The sequence below is a fragment of the Erithacus rubecula genome (genome assembly GCF_903797595.1).
Source record: "Erithacus rubecula genome assembly, chromosome: 10".
Lineage (NCBI taxonomy): Eukaryota > Metazoa > Chordata > Aves > Passeriformes > Muscicapidae > Erithacus > Erithacus rubecula.
In genome coordinates, this window is record NC_136662.1 from 18,167,240 (window position 1) to 18,179,965 (window position 12,726).

Genomic DNA, 12,726 nt, shown 5'->3' on the forward strand with positions numbered 1-12,726 from the left:
GAAAACTACTGGAAACTGTGACTGTCTGTTAAAGAATACGAGACAGGACAGGAATCATAAGAGAACAGGTAACTACAGATAAATGAACCAGATAAAAACTAGAAGTCAGAAATGGAACAGAAGAAGGAAATGGGCAGTGAAAGAAAAGAGCAATATATGCTCTTTAAGATACATATATAATACATGCTCTAAAGAAAAGCCAGGCTCTCAGCAAGAATCCTTGAGGAAGGAAACTGAGAAAAGAGAACAAGAATGGAGGCTGGTGGCAGCAAGAAGCCAGCACAGGAAAAGAAAGATGGATGAGCTAAGGTAATGTTGACAGCAATAGGGTGCATTTAGTCAAGTAGGAATGAAAGCCAGAAGGGTCTGGTGCTCCCTAAAATGTACTTTCCTCCTCCAGAACCTGGAGAAGAACCTAAAATTCCAATCTTGGCACTCCCCTGCTTTTAACAAATGACTGAAACAGGCCTGGTAGGGTTCCTGTTTTATCTGAGGCAGTTCACAGGAAACATGTCACTAGTGCTGTCCATGACAGCTCAAGTGGTGCATTGGGTGGGAGATCTTAGCATTGGGCCCCACAGAAAAACACCAGGGGTGACAAAACACTTCTACATAATGGAATTTTAGTTTTTTCAAGTTTGGTCTTTTACAGGTCTGAAAAAATATACACGAATTTTAACAAGTCATGTAGCCAGAGTTATGCTACAAAGTCAAGCACACAGACATAAAACCCAAGCAAAATCAAAATGCATGTACAATCTGATGCATTTATATTTGCAAAGAGTGTTCAGATAATCTTGTTTATCCTCACAGACCTCCTCACCCCTACTCGGTGTGCTCAGAGCTCACATGCTGGGCGGCTCTATGATGTTTAACCATAGATCCATTAGCTTACAACTCCTGAATGCTCAACTCTGTGCTGCAGCAGTGCTCCTGACAATGTTTTATGTGCTATTAACACTTAGACTGCCTTCTTAAAAACAGGGGAGTTAGAGCTGTTTGAGAGTCCAAGTACTAAATGCTTTCAGCCCTACTAACCTTACACGTTGCTTAAGAAAAAATCTTCATGCAGAGCTTTTAAGAAGTTTTCCTTTAAAAACATATTTCCTCCACTTTCAGACAACTGTTAGCTTGCATTTCACTCCTCTCTCAAACAATTTCAAGCTACATTTTCTTATCTGTATTCCAGTAATTCCTCTGAGTTTAACCAAGGACTAGGACCCACTAAGCTGACAATAATCAAGGCTCAGCATTTTAACATATATTATTAAAAGAAAATGAGAGGTATGGTGTGGGAACAACTGTGTGGTATTTAGTATTTTTAGCATATAAGTAAAATGGGTATAATAGCCCTGTTCTGCCTTACAGCAGTGTTATGAGAATAGATACATTAAAGATTACAAGGCACTAACTAAGATATTATGGTAAGAGGGACAAGATAAGCATCTAATCAACTCCTTGAAATCAGTGGGAGTTTTGCCTAGCAAAAAGCTCCTGGATGTGATTTCAGAAGAGTAATTCACTACATATTAGGAGGGGAGAATTTATATAAATGTTTGTTACCCAGCTACTCCTGGTCCCTACTGTCAGTGTAAAATTCCCAGCTGATGCTGATGCTTAGTGCTCTTGAAAAACCTAACAGTTTTAATGTTCATATATAACAAAAATTCAGGGTTTCATCCAAAACTCACTGAAGTCACCTGGAGCTTTTCCCCTAACTCTTGTGAGCTTTGGATCACTGCCTGCAAGATTACATGAGTCTAATACTTAATTCTGAGCTGGAAAAAACCAAGTCACACCCTCACCAGGGAATCTGAGGAAAAACAGGGTATCAGTGCCTTTTTCATTTCTTTTGCTCTGGGATTGATAACTAAACATATCATACATACCAGTGGTTTCCCTATAATTTATTAATAAATATGTATTCCTACCTACATACCTGGCTTTTTTTTCCCTTTCTGTCCTGGTACCACGTCTGTTGGTTCATGAGTTTTCTTCATCAACATGGAGAGAGTAGCATCATGTGTCCGAAACAGGTCCACAACTTCATACAAATCAACATCTGTGATCAGATCACAGCTCAACACCAAGACATCAGTCTGTCAAAGGAAAAAAAACAGCAAACCTTTCAGAGATACTAATTGCCACATATGGACTAGCATCTGAGGACCCAAAAACAAATACACACTTTTTCCTTTCTTCTTTTCTTTTTTTTTCTAAATTTACCACTGCCAAAAATAGCTCCTGGGTTTTACCAGTGTGCTTTTCTTGAGTCCTGCTGTTACTGTTATTTGGTTAATGCTTATCCAGCTTTGGACCATAAAGAATGTGACCATCTAAATTGTCTTCATCTGCTCCTAAGGACACAGAAACCATGGCTTTTAAGACCAACAAGAAATTCTGCAGTATTTTCTGCAGGACAGCTACTTCTAGTTATATAATAATGTAGAAAACAAATCTTTCTGAAGAATTCTTTTTTAGCTGACTGTGCATCTGGCTACAAACCACTGAAAAAGATATTTAAACTATGTTATTTTATTGGGGGACAAAAAAAAAACAAAGACTATCTAGGATGTGATTTACTCAGTAATTGCACTGCGATGGTGGGCTCAGTTTAGAAATACATTTCCTAAAACAGCAATGCTCCATATTACAAGGAAAAAAAAAAAAAAAAAAAAAAAAGAGGACATTAAGTCCTATTTAATAGGAGACTTGTATTTAATTTTGACCTCAAAGGATTCCAAAATCCCTTATACAGTTTTTAAGAGAACTGCTGCACAAATCATAGGAACATTGTCACATCCTGAGCAAGACACAGAAGCTTCCTTGATGGTGCACACTATCAATATGATCCAGCTAAAAACTCTTATTTAGAAAAAAATTTCTGTATTTCACATGCATTGTAGAATATGCTGCCAAAAACCTACGAGTTCAGCAATTAACATCATTTAAACTAATCCTAACATAATATTTGTGCAGCATGGCCTACAGAAAAGTAGCAAATTTCCACTTTTTGTTAATGATCAACCTTCTAAGGGCCTCTCCAGAAGATAGTGTTTCTTTCCTGACAGTACCATTTTCACTTTCTCTGCTACCATTTCCCATTCTAAGTCTGCCTGCAGTGTGACACAACTGCCTAGTTTTGTCTTTTTAAAAGACAATATTTTATGAGAAGGGCATTAGACAATACTTACAAAAACCTGAGTTAATCCTTGGAGGATCAATCAGTAATTCTACTCTTTTGAAAACTATCTCGGTTTAAAGCAAACTATTTCAGGATTGACCTCTCATTCCAGAAAAGTTTATGAGAGAGAAGCTTGCTTTACAGACTTTATCTAACACTAAAAGATTCCACATTGTAGTTGAGATTAGCTGAGGTTTGGTATTTACATTATTTGACAGGTTGTCCTATAACTGCTAGGCAGTTTCATGTGTTTACCAATAAGGCGTTGGAATCCATCCTGTCACAAACTGCTGGAGCTGCTGATTTGGCATGCTATGCAAAAGGTCAAGCTCTTCCATTTTCATGTGATTTGTCCCCATTTTACCAAGAAACACCTGGCTGCTTCACAGCAAGGAACAATCTGCAGGTTGAGAACTTTACACATTCAAAACCTGACTTGCACTGCTCCTTTTAACATATTTTCAAAATGTGCATTTTGTATTACAGTTTTGCCCAAGAAAAGTGTTTTAATTAGCACTTCTCTAAAAAAACCCAACATGCACACATTGGAAAAAACCCCAACAACCCAAACCACTAAAACAAGTTACCCAGCACTCTGGAGCAGCCCTGCTCCAACATTCCAGGGCGTACAAAGAAAATAAGAAAAAAATTCAGCTTGGTGTGGAAACAAATCTCCCGCTTCACAACTGTAAACTGTGAAGAAACACATATTAAATATCCTGGAAAATCCTACAAAATTTTCAGATATTCTGTTTTTACAAGAGCATGAATGAATTACGACGTTTACAGAAAAGGCCAAAAGTTATTCAAGACCCATATAAATAGACCTGTACTTTTCAAACCCACTTTATAGAAGGAAGAGATTGCCAGCTTCAAATCAAGATGCATTCACGCCAGTGGTGTAAAAAAAGAAAATAAAATGAGAGAGACTGATACTATAAGAATAGTCTTATACTAAGGAATGACTATCTGGACTTCTAAAACAAACCTTGTAATTATTTCACATTTTATTAAATGCTTTAATCTGTCACTAATGCAAAAACCCAACAAGCATTTCATAGTTCTGAGCAGGCTCCTGGGTTTTTTCTTCTCCCTATAGGACAAGCTTTTTGCAAAAACTGAATGCAAGACCCCTGAGGAGCATACGAGAACAGAACCACCAAATGTCTGGTTGCCATCTGTTCTACCCATTTACTCTCCCAATATGTAAATAAACGTCAGTGAGCGCAGGGACCAGTGAAACACACAGTTGCTCTGTAAAGCCCACATTTCTGCCTCTCCTCCTGATGAGCAGAGCAGTGGCCTCAGAAGCACGCTGAGAATACACCATGAAAGGCTCTTTTGGGACTTGACAGCCTCCCCTTTGAAACACCACCCCCCTCATAAATAAAGCCCTCACTGTCTAATGGATGCACTTTTTTTCCCAGTGTACAACTCCTGAACGAATAAACTAATGGCTGAATGAAAAAATAAACTATCCTAGAACCTTAGCAGAAGTGTGTGTTTTTCTTTACGTTTTCGAGGTGGGTGTAGAAGAAAGAAAATAAATGGTAGAACTTGTGGGTTTTTTACATATATACATGTCAAATAAATGCAGTGCACCTTTCCCAGTGAGCCACTGATACAAAGAAGAGAAATATGATTTTACTACATGCACTCACGTGCTAAGAAGGGGTATGTGAACATACTTGACTTCATGAATTATGCAAACACCTAAGTACACACACATCTCTTAATGAAATACATGTAACAATGATTACATCAACCCCAAACTATTATACAAACAGACGATAAGAATCAACATGAACTGATTAAAAAAAACCCCAGCAAGCACACACCTCAAGCAGAACGACTGCAAAGGAAAAAAATGCACACACAAATGCACTCTCAATATGCATTACAACCACGGGCAGGGCAAGGCAAGGATCTTAAATCAAGAAGGACCATCCTAATGCATGGAGCATGAAACAAATACTTGGAATATCTGATATTTTCCTGCTCTGCCAAACTTGATACATGCCATTTTGTCTCTACTATTTTTATAACAAAGAGAAGCCCTCATCACAGACCAAGCTCTATACAGCTCTTCTATAACAGAAGTTCCTGTACAGAGCAGGTGTAAAGACCATCAAGCATAAGAGAACAGCAAATGGTTTTGGGTTGAGGAACACAGGAAAACACTGTATTGCTACTCACAAGGACAGCAGTAGCACAGCTCATGTTTTTGTGAGCATCACAAGAGCCACAGAAAAGACAGAGAATATAATGCTCCTTGGAAGCATTAACCTGGGCCTTAGCAAACCATTTTAACCTCAGATTTGCAATTCTCTCACTCAAATAAAAAACTGAGACTAGGCTACTGACCAGTGGAGAAAAGTGGGATCCTGCAGAGATCATCTCACCTATGATCCAAGTTTCAAGATCCCTCTGCATCCCTACTGACTTCCTAAATTACTGGAGCTCTGGGCTTTCAGTCCAACCATCCTTGAATACAGAGTATTCAGTTAAGTCAAGTACAAAAAAATGACATTAAGGTCCCCAAATCTCCATCTTTCTAACAATGGCTAACAGCACTTCACCATCAAATGTTATGAACTGTGAAATGATTAGATATGAAGTAAGTTAAATACTTGATCCAGATAAATAAAACAGTGTAATATAAAACATGAAGCGATTTATACAGAATAGAGAAAACAGTAAGGAAAAAAACCTAAAAACCAGTATGTCAACAATTATGTTAAACCCAGCACAATATGGAAAATATACACAAAAACAAGACCAAAAAGCAGATTGTTTCAAGAACTCGGATCAAGACAGCCGATTTAAAAATAGAAAACATGTTTTCAATGGAACTAATTCATACCACAGATCAAAAGATGGATGCAATTATATGGTGTAATATACCAGCATAAATAAAAAGCCTTGGACTTTCTCACACCCCACATACAAAGGCAATGCTAAAAACCCTTTTATATTTAGCAATTATTGCTGGAGCCCTTATGATCAAACAGGAGATGTCAAGGTTACCACAGATAGCTGGCAGCAAATTATGAATTTTTAGTGGTATCCAGTATGCTTTTTCTATCAAATATAGACAAGGGCAGGACCTCACAGCCTAAACTGCTGATGGCCTCAAAAACAGCAGACAAGAAAATGAGAAAACATGTGTTGCAAGGAAACTGTAATATGAACAAAATCAGCCTCAAGAGAAAGAGGAAAACAAATGTCAGATTGCATTATAAACAGAAAAGAAGCAAAACATCCACAAGCAGTAGAATGAGCTTCTAACAGAACTGAAAACAGACAAAACATGGAAGCTAAATGTTAAAAGTTTCCAATTGCAAAGTACTACAGCTGAGACTTTGACAGGAAAAGAAAGAAAATCAAGAGATTAGATAGATTCAACCTAAGTTAATACATGCACAAACAGAGAACTTTGCATCACTTCCTGCAGTGTCACCAAACAACAGGGGAGAGAGAGAGGAACAAGTCATAATTATTGCTGGAATTAGGACAGAGTTTTATACACAATAGCCTGGAACTTCACCCACATGTTGCATTAACAGTGGGGTTTGTGTGTAATGCTTTTTATTATTCTAAAGAGTGGAAAGGGAAAAAACAGTTTGGCTGTGGGCAAGCATTTTGATTGCTTGTTAGCATTCTCCAGGCAAAGTCAGAGATACCTCCCAGCAATTGCATTACTCACCACTCTTCAGATCAGAAACTTACATCCAAGGCTTTAGAGAACCCCTTTTTATCTCAGGCTCTATTAAGAGACCTCCAATTTCCACACCTGGGACCTCTTTGAAGCTCTATGGCTGTTGCTGCAACTGGAGCAGGGAACCTCATTTATTTTCTGATGTCTGTAAGATCTTGTTAGCTGCAAACTGAAATGGCTGCCTTTGGCTGGGAATTCCCACTCTCCTTTTGTAATGCCCTTGATGGCAAGATTCAGAAGAAAATCATGATTTAGTACTTTGCTAGCAGACATGAAGCATTTACATACTCTGCTCTCACCTTGCAGCAGGAAGTTTTCTGTACACCAGCACCTTCATAACTATATAACTATTTTAAGTATAGAGGACAGTGGAAGCACAGAATGTCCCTCAATGTGAAATCCAGAAGCAACCTCTCCTCATTAAAAGAGATGGAATAATTATTTTTTTAAGACGTGTGCAACGTGAAAGGAGCTTCTTAGAGGCTTCTTTTTTCCTTTAAAAAAAAAAAAAAAAACAAAAAGAAAACAGGAAATTCTAATATGGGAGCCAAGGGAGTCTCTTCTAATTTCTTGGATGGCCCTGAATTCATCAGGTGAGGATATCTTAGGGCAATGTGAATGCCTCCACATACGTAACCTGTCAGCATCACTGTTTATCTTCTCAAAGAAAGCTGTAAGAAAGATGCCAGAAGCTGAGGAGGAGACTTAACCCCAGTCCCATCATATGGCTCATCCTATGTTTTGTATCAGATGGGATCATACAATGAAAACACCATTTTAGGTTATCTTTGCATCTCATGAGCTACCATCCAAAATCAATATTTTTTAATTTACATACATATAAGCTAGGAACAGGAAAGATATTCAAGCCTAGAAGGCATCCTGTCTCCTCCCAGAAGGAAGTCTTGTTACCTATGCTTAAACTGACATGTGGAGTGGAAAAGGGAAATTTCACTTCTCAGCAATCAAACCCAGAAGTTTAGAGATGAACAGAAGTTCATAAACGTATTAAAGATGTTTTCAAAGCAGGACATTGATATTATGACACTTATTGAACTGTAAAACTTTTGGTCTGGAACATAAGCTTTGCAATCCACCTTTTCATCTGGTTTCAACTAAATCAATCTTGTCCTACTTACACAGCACTCCAAAAGTAATTTTCCCAGCTTATTCCTCTACCCACATCACCCTTCTTTGCTGGTTCTGTTTTCTATCACATGAAGCACAAGCTGTTCACTGTCCTTTTAATAGCCTAACCCATCCACTTGTCATGCACTTAACAAATCTACTCTACTTTTTTTTTTTTTTTTTTTTTTTTTTTTTTTTTTTTTTTTTGGTCTTAAAAGAAATCTGCTACACTGACACATGCAGAGCTACACTGACAATTGTCATGCTATCAGTATGATGGGGCACTGGACTGACACAGGTGATCTGTCTGAGCTCTCTCATCTGTCTGAGATCAGGGTCATCATCCTGGGTTTATGTCCCAAACCTGAGCATGCCACAGAGGAGAGTGTTTTTCCCATCTAAAGGCATCCAGAAGTGTGCACCATGCCTGCAAAGCCTCAGGAAAGCACCCCAGAATCCAGACCCTGAATTTGTCAGTTCATGGAGGGTAAGCCTGGCAAGGTAAATTCTCTCCTGGCTCAATGCAGTGCATGGTCCCTCTCCACAGGCAGAACTCCAGAAACAAATGGCACTCTCCTTGTCACTCCTATTCCTGGAAGGCAGGTTTCCAGGACTACCTGGACAGCAGCACTACCAGACCTGCTGTGCAGCTGATCTTGGACTCTGCCTCACATGAAAAGAAAGGAGAACACAGCAGTCAGGCTCCAACCTCAACAGCAGCAGCACAGCAGGAATTGCTGCCAAAGCCCAGAGCTCAAGCCCAGGCTTAACACTTAATGTAAGCAGAGCCTTAGGCAGTCAGGTGCTGCAGTCATACACACAATAATAATAAAAAGTAGTCCTAATGGAGCTCAACCGGCTCAACTTATTGAAGGGAAAGAAGGCCTTTGCCCACAGCCAGCAATCAGCTCAACTGCAGATCTCAGCAGCACAACAAAAAGCAGGAATGACAGGATTCAGGGGCTAGGAACCTGTGATCAGCATAGGAATAAAATGCAAAGTGGTTTAAGAGGGAGAATAAGTACAACCTGGTATAAAATACTGAAGTATGTAATAGGCAGTTCATACATTCTAGTAGATGAAGAAAGTCTTGCTATATTTCAGAAACACTTTCACTAAGTCATCCCTAAGTTTTGGGGCTAACAGCCCCTACTAGTGGGTGCAAACTCCCATACAGACTAGAGGATCACAATGGTTCCTCACAGTCTCAAAGTAGACAGTAAATAAAAACCAAAACATACAAGCATGTGTTCTCAGGAATCATTCTGCCATCCTGCAGCTGATCCACGATCTTAAATTAAAAAACTCTTTCCAAGGTCAAAACAAGTCATTACACAACACCCAGTTCCAACACTGCTTCAAAAGAAAACCCAAATTCTGATGTACTCTGCAAAGCAGAGGCTCTATGAGCCAGCTGAGTGGAATTGCTACTGTGCACCAACCTGCACAGGAGTGGCAAATACCTGCCTGAAACCCCATTAGCCTTGTTCAAATGCTGGGGCTCTTCTTCTCTAAACACTTTTCATGCCATGGTAAATAACAGCACTATTGTAAACTGTGGATTCCTGAACTATCTTCCACACAGTATCATTTTCTCCTCTAGCACCTTTCTGATTTTTTCAGTGGTGTTTGGTGTGCAACAACTGATGTTGTAAGAAAAATGCTATGAAAACTTCAAGACCTCCACTGCTTTTCCCAGCACTACATCCAGAATTTTCACCATCTTCCCAAAAAAATGACTGAGTTTATACTAGAGAAGAATATCTAAATCTGCTCCAAAAAAATCTGAATGCACATTTGTTTTTCCATTTTCAGCACAGAACTGAGGAAAAATAAGATAACCTGTATGGGTTTCCCACTTAGCACAGCATGACAAAAATGCAAAGTTAAATTCCAGGCATCCTGAAGTCCACTGACTTTCACCAAATTAAATAGTGACAGAAAACCAGTGCAGAGAAGAGTGACAGCCTCTGGGATAGTCTGTGCTGTTCACAGCACCACATTCCTATTATCACAGTTACACAACTGCACCAAGCTGCAAAACCAGACACAGGGGAAAACCCTCTCCAGCACAGTAAGTCTGTGGGCTGACATTTGGCATCTCCTTCCTCCCACATTCCCCAAAAACTGGAACTAGGTACTTCGACTCCACCACACAGATCAGTTGTGTCTGATCTGAACAATTCCATTTTCTCTTTCAGGGGAAGAATATCACCTGCAATGATACCTTTTTTGGATATTTTTCTGTAAGAACATTCCTTCCTTGCTGCCTGCAGCCTTTTTTACTTTGTTTCTAGCCTGTGAGACTTCTACTTGTGTATTTGCCCCATGTTTGGATCTTAATAGTTCTTCCCTCATAGAATATTTGGGCTTTTCATGGCAATTGTGGGCATTACAGCTGTTGCAATGTCATGATTAAAGCACAGTAAGTTATTTGCATAGGGCAGCTGTATGCATTTTAAATAGGGAAAATGAAAGAGGATTTACCAAACTGAACACTACTATTTACTCCTCAAAAATGAAAACTAGTAGTGGCTGACAAAATCAGGAAAATATTTTTTCCAGGATGCTTTCATATAAATTACTTCAGCTACATGCATGTGCAAAGAGCTTGCTGTGTCTGCAAGCAGAATAGACTGAATTTGTGCAATTCATCAGAAACCACAGAGGGCCTAAATGAAAACACACTGTAATACAGGAAAAGCACTGACCATTAACTTCTACATGGGAACAAGAGGCATTGGTTAACATAATGAGCACAGGCCTGGAGTTCCCAGGAGCATGAAAAGGACAAGGATATGCAACAATTGAAAACTGACAGGCATCAGGTCTGTCAATGACTCTTCTTGCAAAACACCTAAGGTTTTGCTGGCCTGTATAATGGAAGGCATCCTCTTTAGCTGGCAATGGGCAGAAGAACAAATGCCCTAATAATTATTCTTGATCCAACCTTCACAGATAATTGTGTTATTCAAACTTCTGTTGTTTAAGCCATTATCCACAGTAAACCTGGGCAGTAAAATCATTTAACTAGGTAGAGTCTTCTAAAGTTGAGCAACATTACAAAAATAAAATAAAACAGCAAACAAACAAAAACCCCCAACAATTGCTGAATTCTCTCTTAGTCTGCCAGAGAAAATAATGATCAGCTGAAAGTCTTGAACACATTCTTCAAGCAGAGTCAGACAGTGGTGTATAGTTCCCCACAGCCACACAGCCTGAGCACCTGCCCAGGTAGCTGCTTTCTACAAGACAATCAGCTGTGCTTTGGGAATGAGACTTGGGCATGCAAGCTGTAATAAATGCTGGTTAGTGCCTTCAGTGGGGACAGCTTTCAGTAACAGGCAGAGAGAGAAAAAAGATTCTACATACCCTGCGAGCTGCCATCTGATACATCTGCTTTCTCTACTAGCAACATTGTGCAAGGCAGATTCAGGAAAAACCACCAAGACAGCAATTTTATTTGCATTTTAAACACTTAAGTAAACAATGTTTGCTGTCAGTTGTGCTAGAAGAAAATGATGAAATTATTTTTACTACTTCAAAACAGATTAATAGAATATTGAGTTTAGTCTTGCTAATATATAGAGACCTTGTCTCTTACAAATGAATTTAATTTCAGTTTTTTATTTCCACTGACAGCACAAAAAAATACGTAACTCTTTATTACGGGGACCTAAGTTTTTCTTTCCATGCTCACCAAACTCTGCCCAGTTGTACCAAAAGGATTCAGATTCCATTTCCAGCCGTTCCAGCAAGCTTACTTACATCATGTGTTTGGAAAGGAGATTTTTCAGCAGAGGAAGCAGAGCGCTTCGCCACGCTGGCCAAGACTCCACGGATCAGTGACCCTCAGCAGCACACAGACCACCACCGTGACATCACACTTTCCACAACACAGATCCCAAAGATGCACATACCAAGAGAATCTGGAGTTTCAATCTTTTGTTTATTTGTTCAAAGAAAGTTGGTTTTTCTTCTTCTTTTTAGTAGCTTTTTAGGGTTTGTTTTGCTTTGCTTTTAAAGAGCTGTATTACTTTGTAATCTTACCTTTTGAAACTGAGAAAACCAGGTGGACCACCTGAGATGAAACATTTCTCTCATGAGCACTCACCAGAGATAGCAGCAGAAGACAAGCTGATTAATTCACACTGTATTATTCAGGGCTTCCATTAACACAGCTAAGGGCTCATCGAGGGAGGAAAATACAAAACTGTTCCACTGCTGTTACTCTGCTGGAACGCCACATTTTAATCACTGTCTGGAGTATAGTTGAGTGACACAAGGGAGAGAGATGCTTAATAGAAAATGAAAATAATATAGACTCAGTGAAGACAAATGTTTGATCCAGGCACACCCAATACACCCAAAACACAGATTCATGAGTTAACCAGGTTTTCCAACCTGCTGCTTGGAGAGCCTCAGCCTGGGAGGTGGTGCCAGACAGCAGCTGTGTGGGTCTGGTAAAATTTGGCATAGGAAACAAAATGGTGAAATATTAGAGATGCCTAAGTTTCAGAGGAACTCATTTGTAAACTATAGTGACACCCCTTGCCATTTATTTTTTTGAATGAACAGCAATCTGCAACCCACAAAAAGGGCTTTAGCAGCCTGATGAATGGTACAAGCAGGTGGTCACAGAAACACAGTTCTCAAAGGGGTTTTCTGAATCAAGAGTTTTGCCTCCTGCCATTCC

General features: G+C 39.3%; 1 protein-coding gene across 1 annotated transcript in view; it reads right to left on the reverse strand.

Moving 5' to 3' along the window:
• EIF2B3 (eukaryotic translation initiation factor 2B subunit gamma) overlaps nt 1-12,726 on the reverse strand; it is a 99,143-nt gene that overhangs the window by 76,577 nt on the left and 9,840 nt on the right. Inside the window, exon 3 of the mRNA XM_079313309.1 lies at nt 1,940-2,099. Within this exon, the coding sequence (XP_079169435.1) occupies nt 1,940-2,099 (160 nt within the window). The remainder of the gene's footprint in view (nt 1-1,939; nt 2,100-12,726) is intronic.